The 23,337-nt window shown below is 46.6% G+C and overlaps 1 protein-coding gene across 2 annotated transcripts; it reads left to right on the forward strand.

Moving 5' to 3' along the window:
* The first annotated feature begins 15,187 nt into the window (after positions 1-15,187).
* Positions 15,188-22,921, forward strand: wfs1b (Wolfram syndrome 1b (wolframin)). 2 transcript variants are annotated; one of them, XM_034543945.1, is made up of 10 exons: positions 15,188-15,362; positions 16,273-16,667; positions 17,920-17,996; positions 18,178-18,322; positions 18,455-18,628; positions 18,776-18,856; positions 19,049-19,212; positions 19,468-19,704; positions 19,856-19,974; positions 20,321-22,921. In XM_034543945.1, the coding sequence occupies exons 2-10, from the start codon at positions 16,274-16,276 to the stop codon at positions 21,864-21,866; spliced, it is 2,937 nt and encodes a 978-aa protein (XP_034399836.1). In that variant the 5' UTR covers positions 15,188-15,362; position 16,273; the 3' UTR covers positions 21,867-22,921. The 2 variants fall into 2 exon arrangements, with proteins under 2 accessions (XP_034399836.1, XP_034399839.1); XM_034543948.1 differs by lacking the exons at positions 15,188-15,362; positions 16,273-16,667 and adding an exon at positions 16,696-17,478.
* Positions 22,922-23,337: the final 416 nt, after the last annotated feature.

Consider the following 23,337-nt stretch of genomic DNA (forward strand, 5'->3'; position numbering starts at 1 on the left):
TCCGGGTTCAGGGAAGTCTGGGTTCCGGAATGTCTGGGTTCCATTCCGGAATGTTTGGGTTCCGTTCCGGAATGTCCGGGTTCCGGAAATGTGTAAGACATCACACTATTCTATAACATCACACCTTTAAATCTTGGAGCATTCACTGTTGACTGAGAACCAACTTTTGGTTCCGGAATGTCCGTGTTCCGGAATGTCCGGGTTCTGTTTGCTTCTGGAATTCCTGTGGTCCGGGTTCCGTAATATCCGGGTTCAGGGAAGTCCGGGTTTCGGAATGTCTGGGTTCCGTAATATCCGGGTTCAGGGAAGTCCGGGTTCAGGGAAGTCCGGGTTCCGGAATATCCGGGTTCCGAAATATCCGGGTTCAGGAAAGTCCGGGTTCCGGAATATTCGGGTTCCATTCCGGAATGTCTGGGTTCCAGAATGTCCGATTTCCGTTTAGGAATGTACAGGTTCTGGAATGTCCGGGTTCTGTTTGCTTCTGGAATTCCTGTGGTCCGGGTTCCGTAATATCCAGGTTCAGGGAAGTCCGGGTTTCGGAATGTCTGGGTTCCGTAATATCCGGGTTCAGGGAAGTCCGGGTTCAGGGAAGTCCGGGTTCCGGAATATCCGGGTTCCGAAATATCCGGGTTCAGGGAAGTCCGGGTTCCGGAATGTCTGGGTTCCATTATATCCGGGTTCAGGGAAGTCCGGGTTCAGGGAAGTCCAGGTTCCGGAATATCCAGTTTCCGAAATATCCGGGTTCAGGGAAGTCTGGGTTCCGGAATGTCTGGGTTCCATTCCGGAATGTTTGGGTTCCGTTCCGGAATGTCCGGGTTCCGGAAATGTGTAAGACATCACACTATTCTATAACATCACACCTTTAAATCTTGGAGCATTCACTGTTGACTGAGAACCAACTTTTGGTTCCGGAATGTCCGTGTTCCGGAATGTCCGGGTTCTGTTTGCTTCTGGAATTCCTGTGGTCCGGGTTCCGTAATATCCGGGTTCAGGGAAGTCCGGGTTTCGGAATGTCTGGGTTCCGTAATATCCGGGTTCAGGGAAGTCCGGGTTCAGGGAAGTCCGGGTTCCGGAATATCCGGGTTCCGAAATATCCGGGTTCAGGAAAGTCCGGGTTCCGGAATATTCGGGTTCCATTCCGGAATGTCTGGGTTCCAGAATGTCCGATTTCCGTTTAGGAATGTACAGGTTCTGGAATGTCCGGGTTCTGTTTGCTTCTGGAATTCCTGTGGTCCGGGTTCCGTAATATCCAGGTTCAGGGAAGTCCGGGTTTCGGAATGTCTGGGTTCCGTAATATCCGGGTTCAGGGAAGTCCGGGTTCAGGGAAGTCCGGGTTCCGGAATATCCGGGTTCCGAAATATCCGGGTTCAGGGAAGTCCGGGTTCCGGAATGTCTGGGTTCCATTATATCCGGGTTCAGGGAAGTCCGGGTTCAGGGAAGTCCAGGTTCCGGAATATCCAGTTTCCGAAATATCCGGGTTCAGGGAAGTCTGGGTTCCGGAATGTCTGGGTTCCATTCCGGAATGTTTGGGTTCCGTTCCGGAATGTCCGGGTTCCGGAAATGTGTAAGACATCACACTATTCTATAACATCACACCTTTAAATCTTGGAGCATTCACTGTTGACTGAGAACCAACTTTTGGTTCCGGAATGTCCGTGTTCCGGAATGTCCGGGTTCTGTTTGCTTCTGGAATTCCTGTGGTCCGGGTTCCGTAATATCCGGGTTCAGGGAAGTCCGGGTTTCGGAATGTCTGGGTTCCGTAATATCCGGGTTCAGGGAAGTCCGGGTTCAGGGAAGTCCGGGTTCCGGAATATCCGGGTTCCGAAATATCCGGGTTCAGGAAAGTCCGGGTTCCGGAATATTCGGGTTCCATTCCGGAATGTCTGGGTTCCAGAATGTCCGATTTCCGTTTAGGAATGTACAGGTTCTGGAATGTCCGGGTTCTGTTTGCTTCTGGAATTCCTGTGGTCCGGGTTCCGTAATATCCGGGTTCAGGGAAGTCCGGGTTTCGGAATGTCTGGGTTCCGTAATATCCGGGTTCAGGGAAGTCCGGGTTCAGGGAAGTCCGGGTTCCGGAATATCCGGGTTCCGAAATATCCGGGTTCAGGGAAGTCCGGGTTCCGGAATGTCTGGGTTCCATTATATCCGGGTTCAGGGAAGTCCGGGTTCAGGGAAGTCCAGGTTCCGGAATATCCAGTTTCCGAAATATCCGGGTTCAGGGAAGTCTGGGTTCCGGAATGTCTGGGTTCCATTCCGGAATGTTTGGGTTCCGTTCCGGAATGTCCGGGTTCCGGAAATGTGTAAGACATCACACTATTCTATAACATCACACCTTTAAATCTTGGAGCATTCACTGTTGACTGAGAACCAACTTTTGGTTCCGGAATGTCCGTGTTCCGGAATGTCCGGGTTCTGTTTGCTTCTGGAATTCCTGTGGTCCGGGTTCCGTAATATCCGGGTTCAGGGAAGTCCGGGTTTCGGAATGTCTGGGTTCCGTAATATCCGGGTTCAGGGAAGTCCGGGTTCAGGGAAGTCCGGGTTCCGGAATATCCGGGTTCCGAAATATCCGGGTTCAGGAAAGTCCGGGTTCCGGAATATTCGGGTTCCATTCCGGAATGTCTGGGTTCCAGAATGTCCGATTTCCGTTTAGGAATGTACAGGTTCTGGAATGTCCGGGTTCTGTTTGCTTCTGGAATTCCTGTGGTCCGGGTTCCGTAATATCCGGGTTCAGGGAAGTCCGGGTTTCGGAATGTCTGGGTTCCGTAATATCCGGGTTCAGGGAAGTCCGGGTTCCGGAATATCCGGGTTCCGAAATATCCGGGTTCAGGAAAGTCCGGGTTCCGGAATATTCGGGTTCCATTCCGGAATGTCTGGGTTCCAGAATGTCCGATTTCCGTTTAGGAATGTACAGGTTCTGGAATGTCCGGGTTATGTTTGCTTCTGGAATTCCTGTGTTCCGTAATATCCGGGTTCAGGGAAGTCCGGGTTCCGGAATGTCTGGGTTCCATTATATCCGGGTTCAGGGAAGTCCGGGTTCAGGGAAGTCCAGGTTCCGGAATATCCAGGTTCCGAAATATCCGGGTTCAGGGAAGTCTGGGTTCCGGAATAACTGGGTTCCATTCCGTAATGTTTGGGTTCCGTTCCGGAATGTCCGGGTTCCGGAAATGTGTAAGACATCACACTATTCTATAACATCACACCTTTAAATCTTGGAGCATTCACTGTTGACTGAGAACCAACTTTTGGTTCCGGAATGTCCGTGTTCCGGAATGTCCGGGTTCTGTTTGCTTCTGGAATTCCTGTGGTCCGGGTTCCATAATATCCGGGTTCAGGGAAGTCCGGGTTTCGGAATGTCTGGGTTCCGTAATATCCGGGTTCAGGGAAGTCCGGGTTCCGGAATGTCTGGGTTCCATTATATCCGGGTTCAGGGAAGTCCGGGTTCAGGGAAGTCCAGGTTCCGGAATATCCAGGTTCCGAAATATCCGGGTTCAGGGAAGTCTGGGTTCCGGAATGTCTGGGTTCCATTCCGGAATGTTTGGGTTCCGTTCCGGATTGTCCGGGTTCCGGAAATGTGTAAGACATCACACTATTCTATAACATCACACCTTTAAATCTTGGAGCATTCACTGTTGACTGAGAACCAACTTTTGGTTCCAGAATGTCCGTGTTCCGGAATGTCCGGGTTCTGTTTGCTTCTGGAATTCCTGTGGTCCGGGTTCCATAATATCCGGGTTCAGGGAAGTCCGGGTTTCGGAATGTCTGGGTTCCGTAATATCCGGGTTCAGGGAAGTCCGGGTTCCGGAATGTCTGGGTTCCATTATATCCGGGTTCAGGGAAGTCCGGGTTCAGGGAAGTCCAGGTTCCGGAATATCCAGGTTCCGAAATATCCGGGTTCAGGGAAGTCTGGGTTCCGGATTGTCTGGGTTCCATTCCGGAATGTTTGGGTTCCGTTCCGGATTGTCCGGGTTCCGGAAATGTGTAAGACATCACACTATTCTATAACATCACACCTTTAAATCTTGGAGCATTCACTGTTGACTGAGAACCAACTTTGGTTCCGGAATGTCCGTGTTCCGGAATGTCCAGGTTCTGTTTGCTTCTGGAATTCCTGTGGTCCGGGTTCCGTAATATCCGGGTTCAGAGAAGTCCGGGTTTCGGAATGTCTGGGTTCCGTAATATCCGGGTTCAGGGAAGTCCGGGTTCAGGGAAGTCCGGGTTCCGGAATATCCGGGTTCCGAAATATCCGGGTTCAGGAAAGTCCGGGTTCCGGAATATTCGGGTTCCATTCCGGAATGTCTGGGTTCCAGAATGTCCGATTTCCGTTTAGGAATGTACAGGTTCTGGAATGTCCGGGTTATGTTTGCTTCTGGAATTCCTGTGTTCCGTAATATCCGGGTTCAGGGAAGTCCGGGTTCCGGAATGTCTGGGTTCCATTATATCCGGGTTCAGGGAAGTCCGGGTTCAGGGAAGTCCAGGTTCCGGAATATCCAGGTTCCGAAATATCCGGGTTCAGGGAAGTCTGGGTTCCGGAATAACTGGGTTCCATTCCGTAATGTTTGGGTTCCGTTCCGGAATGTCCGGGTTCCGGAAATGTGTAAGACATCACACTATTCTATAACATCACACCTTTAAATCTTGGAGCATTCACTGTTGACTGAGAACCAACTTTTGGTTCCGGAATGTCCGTGTTCCGGAATGTCCGGGTTCTGTTTGCTTCTGGAATTCCTGTGGTCCGGGTTCCGTAATATCCGGGTTCAGGGAAGTCCGGGTTTCGGAATGTCTGGGTTCCGTAATATCCGGGTTCAGGGAAGTCCGGGTTCAGGGAAGTCCGGGTTCCGGAATATCCGGGTTCCGAAATATCCGGGTTCAGGAAAGTCCGGGTTCCGGAATATTCGGGTTCCATACCGGAATGTCTGGGTTCCAGAATGTCCGATTTCCGTTTAGGAATGTACAGGTTCTGGAATGTCCGGGTTATGTTTGCTTCTGGAATTCCTGTGTTCCGTAATATCCGGGTTCAGGGAAGTCCGGGTTCCGGAATGTCTGGGTTCCATTATATCCGGGTTCAGGGAAGTCCGGGTTCAGGGAAGTCCAGGTTCCGGAATATCCAGGTTCCGAAATATCCGGGTTCAGGGAAGTCTGGGTTCCGGAATAACTGGGTTCCATTCCGGAATGTTTGGGTTCCGTTCCGGAATGTCCGGGTTCCGGAAATGTGTAAGACATCACACTATTCTATAACATCACACCTTTAAATCTTGGAGCATTCACTGTTGACTGAGAACCAACTTTTGGTTCCGGAATGTCCGTGTTCCGGAATGTCCGGGTTCTGTTTGCTTCTGGAATTCCTGTGGTCCGGGTTCCATAATATCCGGGTTCAGGGAAGTCCGGGTTTCGGAATGTCTGGGTTCCGTAATATCCGGGTTCAGGGAAGTCCGGGTTCCGGAATGTCTGGGTTCCATTATATCCGCGTTCAGGGAAGTCCGGGTTCAGGGAAGTCCAGGTTCCGGAATATCCAGGTTCCGAAATATCCGGGTTCAGGGAAGTCTGGGTTCCGGAATGTCTGGGTTCCATTCCGGAATGTTTGGGTTCCGTTCCGGATTGTCCGGGTTCCGGAAATGTGTAAGACATCACACTATTCTATAACATCACACCTTTAAATCTTGGAGCATTCACTGTTGACTGAGAACTAACTTTGGTTCCGGAATGTCCGTGTTCCGGAATGTCCAGGTTCTGTTTGCTTCTGGAATTCCTGTGGTCCGGGTTCCGTAATATCCGGGTTCAGAGAAGTCCGGGTTTCGGAATGTCTGGGTTCCGTAATATCCGGGTTCAGGGAAGTCCGGGTTCAGGGAAGTCCGGGTTCCGGAATATCCGGGTTCCGAAATATCCGGGTTCAGGAAAGTCCGGGTTCCGGAATATTCGGGTTCCATTCCGGAATGTCTGGGTTCCAGAATGTCCGATTTCCGTTTAGGAATGTACAGGTTCTGGAATGTCCGGGTTATGTTTGCTTCTGGAATTCCAGTCTTCCGTAATATCCGGGTTCAGGGAAGTCCGGGTTCCGGAATGTCTGGGTTCCATTATATCCGGGTTCAGGGAAGTCCGGGTTCAGGGAAGTCCAGGTTCCGGAATATCCAGTTTCCGAAATATCCGGGTTCAGGGAAGTCTGGGTTCCGGAATGTCTGGGTTCCATTCCGGAATGTTTGGGTTCCGTTCCGGAATGTCCGGGTTCCGGAAATGTGTAAGACATCACACTATTCTATAACATCACACCTTTAAATCTTGGAGCATTCACTGTTGACTGAGAACCAACTTTTGGTTCCGGAATGTCCGTGTTCCGGAATGTCCGGGTTCTGTTTGCTTCTGGAATTCCTGTGGTCCGGGTTCCGTAATATCCGGGTTCAGGGAAATCCGGGTTTCGGAATGTCTGGGTTCCGTAATATCCGGGTTCAGGGAAGTCCGGGTTCAGGGAAGTCCGGGTTCCGGAATATCCGGGTTCCGAAATATCCGGGTTCAGGAAAGTCCGGGTTCCGGAATATTCGGGTTCCATTCCGGAATGTCTGGGTTCCAGAATGTCCGATTTCCGTTTAGGAATGTACAGGTTCTGGAATGTCCGGGTTATGTTTGCTTCTGGAATTCCAGTGTTCCATTATATCCGGGTTCAGGGAAGTCCGGGTTCAGGGAAGTCCAGGTTCCGGAATATCCAGGTTCCGAAATATCCGGGTTCAGGGAAGTCTGGGTTCCGGAATGTCTGGGTTCCATTCCGGAATGTTTGGGTTCCGTTCCGGAATGTCCGGGTTCCGGAAATGTGTAAGACATCACACTATTCTATAACATCACACCTTTAAATCTTGGAGCATTTACTGTTGACTGAGAACCAACTTTTGGTTCCGGAATGTCCGTGTTCTGGAATGTCCGGGTTCTGTTTGCTTCTGGAATTCCTGTGGTCCGGGTTCCGTAATATCCGGGTTCAGGGAAGTCCGGGTTTCGGAATGTCTGGGTTCCGTAATATCCGGGTTCAGGGAAGTCCGGGTTCAGGGAAGTCCGGGTTCCGGAATATCCGGGTTCCGAAATATCCGGGTTCAGGAAAGTCCGGGTTCCGGAATATTCGGGTTCCATACCGGAATGTCTGGGTTCCAGAATGTCCGATTTCCGTATTGGAATGTACAGGTTCTGGAATGTCCGGGTTATGTTTGCTTCTGGAATTCCTGGGTTCCGTAATATCCGGGTTCAGGGAAGTCTGGGTTCCGGAATGTCTGGGTTCCATTCCGGAATGTTTGGGTTCCGTTCCGGAATGTCCGGGTTCCGGAAATGTGTAAGACATCACACTATTCTATAACATCACACCTTTAAATCTTTGAGCATTCACTGTTGACTGAGAACCAACTTTTGGTTCCGGAATGTCCGTGTTCCTTAATATCCGGGTTCTGTTTGCTTCTGGAATTCCTGTGGTCCGGGTTCCGTAATATCCGGGTTCAGGGAAGTCCGGGTTTCGGAATGTCTGGGTTCCATTCCGGAATGTCTGGGTTCCAGAATGTCCGATTTCCGTTTAGGAATGTACAGGTTCTGGAATGTCCGGGTTATGTTTGCTTCTGGAATTCCTGTGTTCCGTAATATCCGGGTTCAGGGAAGTCCGGGTTCCGGAATGTCTGGGTTCAATTATATCCGGGTTCAGGGAAGTCCGGGTTCAGGGAAGTCCAGGTTCCGGAATATCCAGGTTCCGAAATATCCAGCTTCAGGGAAGTCTGGGTTCCGGAATGTCTGGGTTCCATTCCGGAACGTTTGGGTTCCGTTCCGGAATGTCCGGGTTCTGGAAATGTGTAAGACATCACACTATTCTATAACATCACACCTTTAAATCTTGGAGCATTCACTGTTGACTGAGAACTAACTTTTGGTTCCGGAATGTCCGTGTTCCGTAATATCCGGGTTCTGTTTGCTTCTGGAATTCCTGTGGTCCGGGTTCCGTAATATCCGGGTTCAGGGAAGTCCGGGTTTTGGAATTTCTGGGTTCCGTAATATCCGGGTTCAGGGAAGTCCGGGTTCAGGGAAGTCCGGGTTCCGGAATATCCGGGTTCCGAAATATCCGGGTTCAGGAATGTCCGGGTTCCGGAATATTCGGGTTCCATTCCGGAATGTCTGGGTTCCAGAATGTCCGATTTCCGTTTAGGAATGTACAGGTTCTGGAATGTCCGGGTTATGTTTGCTTCTGGAATTCCTGTGTTCCGTAATATCCGGGTTCAGGGAAGTCTGGGTTCCGGAATATTTTGGTTCCATTCCGTAATGTTTGGGTTCCGTTCCGGAATGTCCGGGTTCCAAAAATGTGTAAGACATCACACTATTCTATAACATCACACCTTATAACCCCATTATAACCCCATTATATCCGAGTTCAGGGAAGTCCGGGTTCAGGGAAGTCCAGGTTCCGGAATATCCAGGTTCCGAAATATCCGGGTTCAGGGAAGTCTGGGTTCCGGAATATTTTGGTTCCATTCCGGAATGTTTGGGTTCCGTTCCGGAATGTCCGGGTTCCGGAAATGTGTAAGACATCACACTATTCTATAACATCACACCTTTAAATCTTGGAGCATTCACTGTTGACTGAGAACCAACTTTTGGTTCCGGAATGTCCGTGTTCCGGAATGTCCGGGTTCTGTTTGCTTCTGGAATTCCTGTGGTCCGGGTTCCGTGATATCCGGGTTCAGGGAAGTCCGGGTTTCGGAATGTCTGGGTTCCGTAATATCCGGGTTCCGAAATATCCGGGTTCAGGAAAGTCCGGGTTCCGGAATATTCGGGTTCCATTCCGGAATGTTTAGGTTCCAGAATGTCCGATTTCCGTTTAGGAATGTACAGGTTCTGGAATGTCCGGGTTATGTTTGCTTCTGGAATTCCTGTGTTCTGGGTTCCGTAATATCCGGGTTCAGGGAAGTCCGGATTCCAGAATGTCTGGGTTCCATTATATCCGGGTTCAGGGAAGTCCGGGTTCAGGGAAGTCCAGGTTCCGGAATATCCAGGTTCCGAAATATCCGGGTTCAGGGAAGTCTGGGTTCCGGAATGTCTGGGTTCCATTCCGGAATGTTTGGGTTCCGTTCCGGAATGTCCGGGTTTTGGAAATGTGTAAGACATCACACTATTCTATAACATCACACCTTTAAATCTTGGAGCATTCACTGTTGACTGAGAACTAACTTTTGGTTCCGGAATGTCCGTGTTCCGTAATATCCGGGTTCTGTTTGCTTCTGGAATTCCTGTGGTCCGGGTTCCGTAATATCCGGGTTCAGGGAAGTCCGGGTTTCGGAATGTCTTGGTTCCGTAATATCCGGGTTCAGGGAAGTCCGGGTTCAGGGAAGTCCGGGTTCCGGAATATCCGGGTTCCGAAATATCCGGGTTCAGGAAAGTCCGGGTTCCGGAATATTCGGGTTCCATTCCGGAATGTCTGGGTTCCAGAATGTCCGATTTCCGTTTAGGAATGTACAGGTTCTGGAATGTCCGGGATATGTTTGCTTCTGGAATTCCTGTGTTCTGGGTTCCGTAATGTCCGGGTTCAGGGAAGTCCGGATTCCGGAATGTCTGGGTTCCATTATATCCGGGTTCAGGGAAGTCCGGGTTCAGGGAAGTCCAGGTTCCGGAATATCCAGGTTCTGAAATATCCGGGTTCAGGGAAGTCTGGGTCTGGAATGTCTGCGTTCCATTCCGGAATGTTTAGGTTCCAGAATGTCCGATTTCCGTTTAGGAATGTACAGGTTCTGGAATGTCCGGGTTATGTTTGCTTCTGGAATTCCTGTGTTCCGTAATATCCGGGTTCAGGGAAGTCCGGGTTCCGGAATGTCTGGGTTCCATTATATCCGGGTTCAGGGAAGTCCGGGTTCAGGGAAGTCCAGGTTCCGGAATATACAGGTTCCGAAATATCCGGGTTCAGGGAAGTCTGGGTTCCGGAATGTCTGGGTTCCATTCCGGAACGTTTGGGTTCCGTTCCGGAATGTCCGGGTTCCGGAAATGTGTAAGACATCACACTATTCTATAACATCACACCTTTAAATCTTTGAGCATTCACTGTTGACTGAGAACTAACTTTTGGTTCCGGAATGTCCGTGTTCCGTAATATCCGGGTTCTGTTTGCTTCTGGAATTCCTGTGGTCCGGGTTCCGTAATATCCGGGTTCAGGGAAGTCCGGGTTTCGGAATGTCTGGGTTCCATTCCGGAATGTCTGGGTTCCAGAATGTCCGATTTCCGTTTAGGAATGTACAGGTTCTGGAATGTCCGGGTTATGTTTGCTTCTGGAATTCCTGTGTTCTGGGTTCCGTAATATCCGGGTTCAGGGAAGTCCGGATTCCGGAATGTCTGGGTTCCATTATATCCGGGTTCAGGGAAGTCCGGGTTCAGGGAAGTCCAGGTTCCGGAATATCCAGGTTCCGAAATATCCGGGTTCAGGGAAGTCTGTGTTCCGGAATGTCTGGGTTCCATTCCGGAATGTTTAGGTTCCAGAATGTCCGATTTCCATTTAGGAATGTACAGGTTCTGGAATGTCCGGGTTATGTTTGCTTCTGGAATTCCTGTGTTCCATAATATCCGGGTTCAGGGAAGTCCGGGTTCCGTAATGTCTGGGTTCCATTATATCCGGGTTCAGGGAAGTCCGGGTTCAGGGAAGTCCAGGTTCCGGAATATCCAGGTTCCGAAATATCCGGGTTCAGGGAAGTCTGGGTTCCGGAATGTCTGGGTTCCATTCCGGAATGTTTGGGTTCCGTTCCGGAATGTCCGGGTTCCGGAAATGTGTAAGACATCACACTATTCTATAACATCACATCTTTAAATCTTGGAGCATTCACTGTTGACTGAGAACTAACTTTTGGTTCCGGAATGTCCGTGTTCCGTAATATCCGGGTTCTGTTTGCTTCTGGAATTCCTGTGGTCCGGGTTCCGTAATATCCGGGTTTCGGAATGTCTGGGTTCCAGAATGTCCGATTTCCGTTTAGGAATGTACAGGTTCTGGAATGTCCGGGTTATGTTTGCTTCTGGAATTCCTGTGTTCCGTAATATCCGGGTTCAGGGAAGTCCGGGTTCCGGAATGTCTGGGTTCCATTATATCCGGGTTCAGGGAAGTCCGGGTTCAGGGAAGTCCAGGTTCCGGAATATCCGGGTTCCGAAATATCCGGGTTCAGGAAAGTCCGGGTTCCGGAATATTCGGGTTCCATTCCGGAATGTCTGGGTTCCAGAATGTCCGATTTCCGTTTAGGAATGTACAGGTTCTGGAATGTCCGGGTTATGTTTGCTTCTGGAATTCCTGTGTTCTGGGTTCCGTAATATCCGGGTTCAGAGAAGTCCGGGTTCCGGAATGTCTGGGTTCCATTATTCGGGTTCCATTCCGGAATGTCTGGGTTCCAGAATGTCCGATTTCCGTTTAGGAATGTACAGGTTCTGGAATGTCCGGGTTATGTTTGCTTTCGGAATTCCTTTGTTCCGTAATATCCGGGTTCAGGGAAGTCCGGGTTCAGGGAAGTCCGGGTTCCGGAATATCCGGGTTCCGAAATATCCGGGTTCAGGAAAGTCCGGGTTCCGGATTATTCGGGTTCCATTCCGGAATGTCTGGGTTCCAGAATGTCCGATTTCCGTTTAGGAATGTACAGGTTCTGGCATGTCCGGGTTATGTTTGCTTCTGGAATTCCTGGGTTCCGTAATATCCGGGTTCAGGGAAGTCCGGGGCCGGAATGTATGGGTTCCATTATATCCGGGTTCAGGGAAGTCCGGGTTCAGGGAAGTCCAGGTTCCGGAATATCCGGGTTCCGAAATATCCGGGTTCAGGAAAGTCCGGGTTCCGGAATATTCGGGTTCCATTCCGGAATGTCTGGGTTCCAGAATGTCCGATTTCCGTTTAGGAATGTACAGGTTCTGGAATGTCCGGGTTATGTTTGCTTCTGGAATTCCTGTGTTCTGGGTTCCGTAATATCCGGGTTCAGAGAAGTCCGGGTTCCGGAATGTCTGGGTTCCATTATATCCGGGTTCAGGGAAGTCCGGGTTCAGGGAAGTCCAGGTTCCGGAATATCCAGGTTCCGAAATATCCGGGTTCAGGAAAGTCCGGGTTCCGGAATATTCGGGTTCCATTCCGGAATGTCTGGGTTCCAGAATGTCCGATTTCCGTTTAGGAATGTACAGGTTCTGGAATGTCCGGGTTATGTTTGCTTCTGGAATTCCTGTGTTCCGTAATATCCGGGTTCAGGGAAGTCCGGGTTCAGGGAAGTCCGGGTTCCGGAATATCCGGGTTCCGAAATATCCGGGTTCAGGAAAGTCCGGGTTCCGGATTATTCGGGTTCCATTCCGGAATGTTTGGGTTCCGTTCCGGAATGTGTAAGATATCACACTATCTTATGACATCACACTATTCTATAACATCACACCTTTAAATCTTGGAGCATTCACTGTTGACTGAGAACCAACTTTTGGTTCCGGAATGTCCGGGTTCTGTTCCATCACAAAAACATATCAACCTGATATTCCATAGTGCATCCCAAAAATCCTTAATTCATAGAATGAACATAACAAGATGAAAAACTTGTGTGTAAAGTGAAGTTTCTTTGATTTGTAAAAAGCGCAAATACAGTAACAAGGGTTTTTCTCTGTTCCTGACCTTCTCTGTGAATAATGAGGTGTTTAATGGAAATGCTGTTGTTGCATTAGACAGTCCAGTATTTTCCCCTCCAAATGCACCAAACTGGCTACACCCAGAATCATAATGCTAGCTGTTTAATGGCTACATTGAAAGTACGTACTCAACAAGGAGAGTGAGAGCTGTATTAGTTTACAGGGTAATTCCAGTGGCCCCAAATGTAAATATACTCTATGCCATTTCCAGGACATTAACTAAAAATATTTTTTAACATTTTATGAAAGGGGTTTTCTATCAATTCTGAAGTTCAGTTTACTCCTCAAGTCAGTCTGCTGTAGTCTGTGGCTCTGAGCCGACTCTGAGGAGGCAGGGGAATTTGGTGGTGAGTGAAATAAATTGTTAAGTTGCATTTTGAGAGATGTAGGATAAAGGATTTATGGAGTCTGAACCATGGAGTCTAAAAGTCAGGATAACTTGGCCACTGCTCTATCAAAGTTCACAATTATAGCAAACTGTACGTAAGTAAATCACTGGAGATCCAAAGACAAAACACAACACATTTCATAAATATATTTCAAGACCCTGAAAGTTGTAACTAGAGGCCACAATTATTATTCTAAATGTCCTTTATTTTCCTCTCTCCGCGTCCTCTTTTCCACACAGGCCTCAACATAGCTTCACATCAATAAATAGAGGGCTGGCAGCTGATGAAGGGACATAAGCAACAGGCAGGAGTTGATTTTTTGGCATCAACATTACAAGAGTTGGATTAACTCCTTATATGAGAATCTCCCCAAAGTGGAATATGTAGCTGATTGTATGATAACATAGTGTCTGTTCTTATATTAGTATCATAACATAAACAAGCAGATATTTTTAAAGTGTAATTAGAAGGAATTTACCCAATGTATCAGCTGGCTAACATCTATCCCATCCCCTTCCCCTGCAAAGAGAAACTTCAAAGGTCAGAATAGCTACTGGGCTGCTGTTGTGATGGAAATACTCATCTTCAACGCAGTCAATGTCCGTTCTCACATGACTGGTTGCTATAGTTACTGACCATAGCTCCTCTCCTCCTCCTCAGGTCTCTCTTCCTGTGAGAGTCATTGGTAATGCCGGGGGAGACCGTGGGGAGGCCTGAACTGAAAATACAAAGCCCTGTTACCTCGACGCTAAAGGAGATGAAGAGGGGGTTGAGGGCATTTTGTACTAACAGTCTCTATTCTGTTGTATTATGTAGCCCCTTTTACTGTAATAAGGGCACTAGACATAGATATGAGATTAGATAAAGATAATGGGGAAGTCTCCATCACATGAGCTCTAGAATTGGTCATGATTACCTTGAGGGGATACAGAGAAAGAAAACAAGCTCACACAAATCTGGTTTGAGCTGCTTTGCCTAATGGGAAATTCATCTTTGAGTGCATGTGTGTCCAAGCCCATTTAAAAGACAGATTGCCCAATATAGATTGAAGGTGTGCATGTGAAAAACCAAAACCCGTGCAAGGGTCATGCTTATCCTCTCAACTGGATTGTGTTAATCTACTAATCAAGAAACATTTACATAACTGCTTCAATGCAGCTGCAGTTAAGCAATTACTGCCCCCATTTCCTTTTCCCCACAATGTGGTATCTACTCTCATTCCCAGACTGGAACTTTAATCTCACCCTCTTATTAACTTAAATGTTGCTTTCCTTGTCTCCTTCCGGTGTTCCTGATCGCAGTTTGCATTGCACATATATGTGAGCAAAAAGCTCTATCACAAGCATCGTTACAAACTCTTGTGTTTGGTCAAAGTCAATATTGTGTTGTCACAGAGTAACACATGACAATGACTATTACACCCACATCACAGATTTAGATGCAGGTTATCATAGTTTTTACTCAAATGACATGTGCCTGTACTGTAGATCATACTCTCATACTGTGGAGTTTGGATTATATGATTAAATATAGATGTTAGACAAACAGTGAATTTTAATGAAAACAAATTACATAAATGGTCAAGGTTACAGAGCTTTATTCCATTGATAATATAAATTCTGCGTACATAAATGTGCTCGTACTATATTCCCAAAGACATTGTGGTTTTAAAATGCTATGGTGTCTTTTTATCTTGCAAACCGCATTGACTAAAACACCGTGATATTTTCATTCATATTATATCACAATAGGAATACGCAATAGATATGGAATGCACACTCATAGCTTGCATCTCATTTGTAAATTAAATGAATAATAACATGTTGTGTACTGTCATCTCCTGGTAAATCAAGTGTATTACGTTGTTGCAAACGGAAAAAAATAAATAATAATGAATAATGTTTTGTAACAACAAAGGGACATTAAAAAGCACCAAGCTCAAATATAGAAACATATTTGTATTTATGCTATATGTTTAATCTTCTGTAATAACAATCACTGATATAGTTCGACAGTTGACTGCTCTTGACTGAAATAAATTATGTCGACTTCCTACCTTTACAACCAATCAAATCGCATTCTTAAAAGATTAGTCGTCAATTCTGCCCAATCACAACACGCAGAATACGAAGTGGGCGTGGACGCCAAGTGGAGCAGCTGACAGACGTGAGTGTAAGTCGTGTATGGTTTGAGTTTGACCACAGCGAACCAGCGGACTGACCTGACAGGCAGATTTGTTTTTTACCAAAACGAAAGGGAAGAATGATTTGGGACACAGAATAGTAAATAAACTGAGTTATTACTCGCGTCCTTATCACCTGGAGGATTGACTTTACCGTGGTAAAGGTGAGCGGACTGTGATGACGTTAGCATTAGCAACAAAACCACCAATGGTCGTTATTTTTAGTTAACCTCTTTCACTGTCAGCTATATGTCGGTTACATAAAGCGTGTCGCTCTATATACACTGCGTTGCATTGGCTGCGGTCAGCTACATTTGGATGTCTGAATGCCCACTCCACTGCTTGAATTAATTTGATGAGAGACACTTTTTCCTGGCCAAGGGGGGGTCCCCCATAACATGCAACAGGACGTGTACAGTCGGGGCACTTTAACCTTCTCAATATAGCTGCTCAGGGATCACTTGATCATTTTTTTATTAGCCTTTATTTAACCAGGTCGGTCCCGGTGAGATACAATGACCTCTTTTTCAAGGGAAGCCTGGCCAAGACAGCAGCATAGAAAAATTGCAACAGTCACAAGACACAACTTGATAATGTCGAAAATAAACTGCAGACCACATGGCAAAATGTTTCACACAGCTTTACCAGACTGGAGTTCCACACAAGACAGCTGTCAGTATATGTGAACCGTTACATTAAATAAAAAAGTGCTATAGAGTCAGACAAGTCAAAAGACTACTCTAGTCCAATGACTCATCTGCTGTCAGTTGTTGTTGTCACATGTTTGAGAGGTGTCTGTTAGTACTGCGTTAAAGCTGCGTTGTTAAATTATTATCGATACAGTAAGTCATTGCAGTTTACAGCAAATATTCAGACTTAACTTAATTTTCTCATCTCGGTCATTCTTTTTTTGCTACAAGATCCTTCATAACAGCTGATACTTAACCACAGGTGTCAGTGCAAACATTGTACCTTTCCATCAGCCGTTTAGCCTTGAACATGTGCTTCCTTACACACTCTTTAAACCCCAAAGTTTTATTTTTTAAATAATTAGTTGTCTGGTATGTTTTTCAGCATGGAACCATCTCTGACTGGCAACCCAGCCACCCCGAAACCCAGCCCCTCGTCTCCTTCCACCTTGAGGCCAGGCCCTTTCTCTTCTGGCTCATCTTCTACAACAACTGCACCAACCTCAGACCGCCTTCAGCCTAAACTCACCCTGCCAACACCTCAAACCACACCCTCCTCTTCTCCCTCCACTGCCTCCCCTCGAACTTCTCCATGTCTTTCCTCCCGTTCGTCCGCCCTGTCTACACCGCCTGCCTCCCCTCTACGCCAGCCTATAAGGAGCCCCTCACAGGTGGGCAGATCTCAGCTTAATGCAGCCTCCACGGGGATTCCCCCGACTGGATTCCCAGTTGCTGGAGCTGCCACCATGGCTCAGCAGCCTCCTCCCACACCTGAATCAGGTGAGAATCAAACTCTGAACTTTGACCTTTTACACTTATAATCACAATTCTTTACTTTTCTGTCTCACTTTTCTCTTCTCCACCAATCACAGCAGCCAACACTCCCAGTTTGTTGTGTGTATGGTAGTGTCTCCATGACAACTACAGACATTTACCACAACATGTAAAGCAGCCTGACTCACTCTGCTGACTTGAGAAGAGAAACCTTTTCAGACCATTTACACTCTTAGTCGTTAGTTCCCACTGGCCAAATCCTGCAGTGAAAGATCACATAGTAGCAGATATGTTAACTGCTCTGGGAATATCATGTGTTATTTGTTGCATGACTTTGCATCTAGACATGGAAATATGGAGTATTATTGGAAAGAGTGAAATCTTACACCTCAGTCATTCAATTTGGACCAGTTTGGACTCATACACAGCCCGGTGCCCTGAAAAATACATGTTTCTAGCTGTTAAGATTAACATAATGTAGGAAATTAAAGTAAAAATGGGAGACGGGTTGCATCACTCTCAGCCTGTGTGTCGGGGACTCTAGCAGCTGCTGTTAGTTTCGGGTCTCGGCGGAGGATCGCAGTATGAGCAATGCACTAGCAGTATTGACGGGCATCTGATGTAAGTTACCGGATCCCATTGCATTTTCTTTTCGCTTCATGAGACAGACCGCCCCTTCACGTATCACTTGCAGCCTGTGGGTGTTTTGAATCTTGTAATGCATTTCCGCATTTGTTGCCCCCTCCATCTTTTTCCTAGTATCCATGGCACAACACATGTGACACCTTACTTTACTGGAAGAAGACACATTTGCCATGTGAGTTCCGGCTCGAGTGAGGCACTGGGATTTGAAATTAGCAGAACTCATCAGCAAAAGAAGATGATAATTAAAGCAACAGGGTTCAGAGGGACGTTCTTGTCACGGCTATAGCTGTTTCTGGAAGGATCTGACGTTATGGGATCTCTCATCCCATTGACTGCCACATATAACTGGACTGTTTCCATATTTAAACTACAGTATTTTAAAACACCATTGTCACCTGAAGAGAAGAGAGTTGAAATCTCTGTTTTGTGTTTAAGTTAAAGCATTTCCACATTCATATCATGTGTGTCAGTTGTAGACATTAACTTAAAATGGAAACAGCTTAGTCAGCAGTTTCAGCATTTTATTTGGCACAGTTTTACAAAGAATCTGTTGTATATTGTGTACCCTTTGTGTTGAAGACCCATGAAATCCACTTTATTCTGTTTCCTTCAGAAGAACCAGAGGAGGAAGTTAGTCTTGAGGATTTGGAGGAGAAAGCAAAGTCAGGAGATGCTAGAGCACAGAGCAAGGTCAGTGTCAACGAACATATTGCAAATATTATCGACTGTAATGGCCATATGGTGGTCAGCCAAGTAATGATGACTGTTATTTTAAGAGCAACGTGTTAATGGGAAGGACAGGTCATGAGTCGACAAAGTCACAGCAATGCTTGCCGCGTAAATGTCAAGGTCTTTGTGTGCATCTGCCCAGATGGGCCGTTACTTCCTGGCCGTGGCAGAAGAAAGAGATGAAGAGCTAAACAACTGTACAGCGGTCACTTGGCTAGTCCAGGCTGCTAAACAAGGACGCAGGGATGCCGTCAAACAGCTGCAACGGTGCTTAACCTCCAGGAAAGGTACCGAAATGTCCCGATCCTACCCGTGATCTATGACTATTAGTAGCATCATTGGTTTGATACCATCAGTTCGTTGGATTACCCTTCAACTGGTGCTGAGAACAGTGGTCCATCACCCTTTGTGTTTTTCAGGCATCACTCTGGAGAACATTGAGGAGGTGAAGAAATTGTGTACAGAGACGCGCTTTGAGAGAGGAGTCAGGAAAGCAGCTCTGCTTATGTACTGGAAGTTGAACCCGGAGAGGAAGAAGTCGGTGGCTGTTTTTGAGATGCTAGAGAATGTTGAACACGTCCACACGGAGCCAGGTACGGGAGGGCAGATATTGTTACGTTTTTAGTTGCTTAATAGTAGTATACTCAACAGATTGTTCTAAAGAGGCAGAGAAATACAGACAAGTTGTATGTTAAGAAGAATTGTTTTAACCTCCTGGATTATCTCTCCTCGATTTATAGGCAAACCCGTGTCGCCTGGCCCACTGAACAGCTCTGCCAAGAAACAGAGGAGAGTCCTGGAGACTATGGTCACCAGCGAAGGTATGTGCTCACTAATACAATTGCCTATGTGCAATTTGTTATGTTTTCCTCTTGCCTAAAACAATTCAAGGGCAGTAAATACATAATTTTTATTTGATCAAGTTTTAAGAGATGGAAAAAAAACCCAAAAAGGAACTTTCAGATGAACATTTTAGTTAACATCCGTGTGTCCTCCTCTGTACGTCTTTGTAGCCAGATGCCAAGTGGGCCTTGACGACTTTGTTGAGATGACGAAGAAGTATGCTCAGGGTGTTGCACCTTCACCCGCCATGGCTGCAGCAGGAGGTGACGATGATGACGATGACGACGATGATGTCGTGGTGAAGAATCCAGATAAATTGCCCTTACACCAAAAGGTAGGAAGCTCCCAGACTTTTTGAGGATGTGATTGGTGTTTCCTGTCCTCTTTTTACTGCGTGTTTGTTTTAAATCACAAGCATCACATTCTCACGTTGCACCGAGTGAATGTTCAGCATTTCATTCGATATCGACAATCAGCAAACTGGTGGCTGATTAATGTTTGTTACAGCTCTCTAAATACGTCTTTTCTAGAAGTAGTAAACCGATTCTGGGACCTAGTTGAGCCTATTCTTTTTTTGTGTTTTCTCCAGTTGCTGAAGTTCCCTTTGTTCGCTTTGCTGGAGATCAAGGAGCACCTCATCGACTGGGCGTCACGGGCCGGCATGCAGTGGCTCAGCGCCCTGATTCCCACGCACCACGTCAACGCACTTATCTTCTTCTTTATCATCTCCAACCTCACAATCGAGTTCTTCATCTTTCTCATCCCTCTGCTGGTTTTTTACCTCTCATTCTTCTCCATGATCATCTGCACACTGCGGGTATTTCAGGTTGGTGATTGCTTCTTTTCAAGGAACTTTGAATAGAGCTAATTTCTTATTGAATCTGTGGAACTGTACATATTTTTTTTTACCAGAGGATGTTTTTTTTCTACTAGAGTAGATCGTAGGAGCTGAAGTTGATTTGCATATTTTTCTACAGAATTCCAAAGCGTGGGAAAACTTTCGGGCCATGACTGACCTGCTGACGCACTTTGAACCCGGTCTGGATCTGGAGCAGGCTGAGACCAACTTTGGATGGACACACTTAGAGCCTTATCTGTAAGAACATCTCTGTTTAGTCCATATTGTATACTTTCCTTTATATGTTTACTCTGGTTTGTTTTCAAATGTTAAGTTTTGTTTTGTTCAGGTTTTACTAGTTTTAACACAAGTTTAGCATTTCTTTGGTGATATAGTCACGCAGTTTCTGCTTTGGCTGATTTTATTTAAGTGAACTTTACGGTTTTATTTAACTTCTTTAGCCTGTTAATAAAATGAATAGTAAGAACACACAATGAAGTAAAATTTATAAAAATGTAAGATGACGATAAATACAATTACTTTGCAAATTAGGTAGAAATGCTTCTGCAGCTATATGAATACGTCCCATCTCTTTGTGTTACAGGTACTTCCTGCTCTCTGTGATCTTTGTGGTGTTCTCTTTCCCTGTTGCTGATAAATCCTGGATCCCCTGCTCAGAGTTGGCTGCTGTCGCTCTCTTCTTCACCGTCACCGCCTTCCTCAGCCTTCATGCCTCTGCTCAGCTCTTCGCTCGTAGGGCCCTCGTTACAGAGGTCCTCTCCGGAGTGTGCTCCCTCACCCACCTCCTGCCAGACTCCCTCCCCTGGTTCCTCAGGGTCTTTGGGATGACGTTTATCACTGTGCCTCTAGGGGACAACGTGGTGTTGAACCTGGGGGTGCCATGTCTGCTATCTGGACACCTTTTCTATCTGCTCTTCCGTATGGCCCAGCTGAGAGGCTTCAAGGGCACCTACCTGTGCCTGGTGCCCTACCTGGTGTGCTTCACCTGGTGTGAGCTCAGCTTGGTGTTCCTTAATAACGCCTCTGTAATAGGACTCATCCGCACCTGTATTGGCTACTTCCTCTTTATGTTCGCCCTTCCTGTACTCTCACTAGGCATGGCAGCAATGCTCATCATCCAGTTACTGCAGTGGTTCCTCGCTCTGGAGGTGACCAAGATGGTGGTCACCTTGATCATTTGCTTCGTGCCAGTAGTGCTGAGGCTTTGGACTCGCTTCAGCCTCAACCCCATCGTGGTTTTTCGGTCTTTGTCGCGGAGCAGCGTTGTGAAGCTCATCCTGGTGTGGCTCAGTGCGGTGGTGCTCTTCTGCTGGATGTACGTCTACAGGTCTGAAGGCATGAAGGTGTATAACTCCACCCTGACGTGGCCCGAGTACAGCAGCCTCTGCGGCCCTCTAGCCTGGAAAGAGACCAACATGGCCCAGACACAGATTCTCTGCTCTCATCTAGAAGGACATCGCGTCACGTGGACCGGACGCTTCCGATATGCCCGTGTGACCGACATCGAGAACGGGCCACACTCGGTTATCAACCTGCTGCCTGTATTTGTGGGGAACTGGATGCGCTGCCTGTATGGTGAGCCGTATCCTTTGTGTGAGGAGTTGAAAAACGTCACAGCTGAGCCCCAGCCTCAGCCTGCCCCGGCTCCTCCTGCAGAAGATCGCCTCTGTAAACTTAAGAAGCTGGCCAAGCACGAATGTCACATCAAGCGCTTTGATCAATACAAATTTGAAGTCACAATGGGCATGCCGCTGGAGAGGAAGACCAAGAACGGGACGGTCGTAGAGGACGAAGATGCGACTAAGGACATAGTACTGCGGGCGAGTAATGAGTTCAAGTCTATGCTTTTATACTTAAACACAGGAAGCCTGGTGGAGTTCAGCACCATACTGGAGGGTCATTTAGGCTCCAAATGGCCCGTGTTTGAGCTGAAAGCAATTCACTGCCTGTCGTGCGGTGATGCCCGCTTGCCCAGCCGCCGGCAGTACAAGATTGAACACGACTGGAGGCACACGGCTCAGAGTGCCCTGCAGTTTGGTTTTGACTTCTTCTTTAACCCCTTCCTGACCGCTAAGATGAAGCAACACTCAGAGACTGAAATCGAGACTGTGACACAGGAGGAGGGGTAGAGATCTGGCAAACACACCCCTGGGGGAAATAAGATGTATGATTATGATAACACTAGTGAAAGAACATTAATGATTGTAATTCACTCTTCTTAATACTGTAAGAGGGTGAACACGTACTTCAGAATTTGTGGCATCAGTCCGGTTGTAGATCTGGTCATGAGAGTGTGTGAGTTTGCATTCTAATAGCTTTTGAGCCAAAATATGTCACAACTCTAACTATAAGCACACAAGCACACCACAAACAAACTGCACCAGAGTCCGCTTGGAAGTGGACCGAGACCCACCTTTTCAAGCAGTCTCGGTTTGGTTGTATGCTCTGCACCAGGGTTTGATTGACAGTTTTCACACCAGTTCAAATGAACCGAGCAAAGAGACCTGAGTTTGTTTTAACCAAACGGGTTACGTGTGAAAGCCCCCTGACAAAGGGGAGAAACGCATTCTAGAATAAGTAATTTACTGCCTAACACTAACAATATACACAGTCTATTAATCAAGTCTTTTTAAATTTGTTTGTTCATTGTACAAACACTGGGTGTGCTGAACCACTTATGTACAGATCAAATAGTTGTACCCAAAATCATCAGTATTTTACAGTATCCTTGTTGAACTGTCATTGCTTTGTCTGTGGGAGACGAGTTGTAGAGGAATAGCTTTCCTTTTTACAACCGGTTGTAATTCTGACGATAACTTGTAACGGTTTCCTTTGCTGCCAAGCTTTAATAATTTACTATTAGACAGTATGCTGTATGTGCAGTGTGTAATTGTAGTGGAGATTATTTTTAAGTGCCTTTTATAAAACAGTCTCAATTCAAAAATAATTTCGAGGGAAAAGACACTAAATCCTGTCTTCATTCCTTAATCTTTAAAAAGCTTAGAAGTTTATCTCTGCTTTTGTTTGCCCATCTTTTTCTCCTCTTGCTGTTTCTCTTTCCTTGTTCTCTGCTGTGCAGAGATTAAAAATATTGAACATTTGAAGTCCCTGAGTGATGATGTGTTTTAAGTTAAGATGTCACTCCTGTTTTCTTTACTGTTGACCCATAAACATAATGAAAACACGTGCTTGTTGCTGTTTTTCTTCAACAGTGACTGTATTATATTCTTTTACATGACAAGATGAAATGTCTGCTGGGGAAAAGTTATGTCAATGGGATTCAATATTAAGATTAGATTAATGAATACAAATGTATTCTGAAAGCATTATGGCATGTAAAGTGCAAGACAGACTGACTTTAACATGGAAAAAGAACAAGAAAAAATGATGCTCAAACACATCTGAAATATTAACGTCTATCTAGTTTACTATCAGTATAGCAGGAGAGAAATATCTTGGGTGTAGAAACTCGAATCTACAATATGTGCAATAGTATGTGATGGCACTAGGTGGTGCCTCAGACCACATAGGTGGTGCCGTGCCTCAGACCATATGCATGCATTTAAGACCTTAACAGGCCCATTTAAATTGAAGCCTGCA

This window comes from Cyclopterus lumpus, chromosome 10, assembly GCF_009769545.1.
Source record: "Cyclopterus lumpus isolate fCycLum1 chromosome 10, fCycLum1.pri, whole genome shotgun sequence".
Lineage (NCBI taxonomy): Eukaryota > Metazoa > Chordata > Actinopteri > Perciformes > Cyclopteridae > Cyclopterus > Cyclopterus lumpus.

Excerpts from the sequence above, each read along its gene's own strand:
- wfs1b (XM_034543945.1), top strand. The coding sequence starts at position 16,274 with ATGGAACCATCTCTGACTGGCAACCCAGCCACCCCGAAACCCAGCCCC. Across the intron at positions 17,997-18,177 it reads ATGCTAGAGCACAGAGCAAG|ATGGGCCGTTACTTCCTGGC; the intron begins GTCAGTGTCAAC and ends GCATCTGCCCAG. Across the intron at positions 18,629-18,775 it reads ACACGTCCACACGGAGCCAG|GCAAACCCGTGTCGCCTGGC; the intron begins GTACGGGAGGGC and ends CTCGATTTATAG.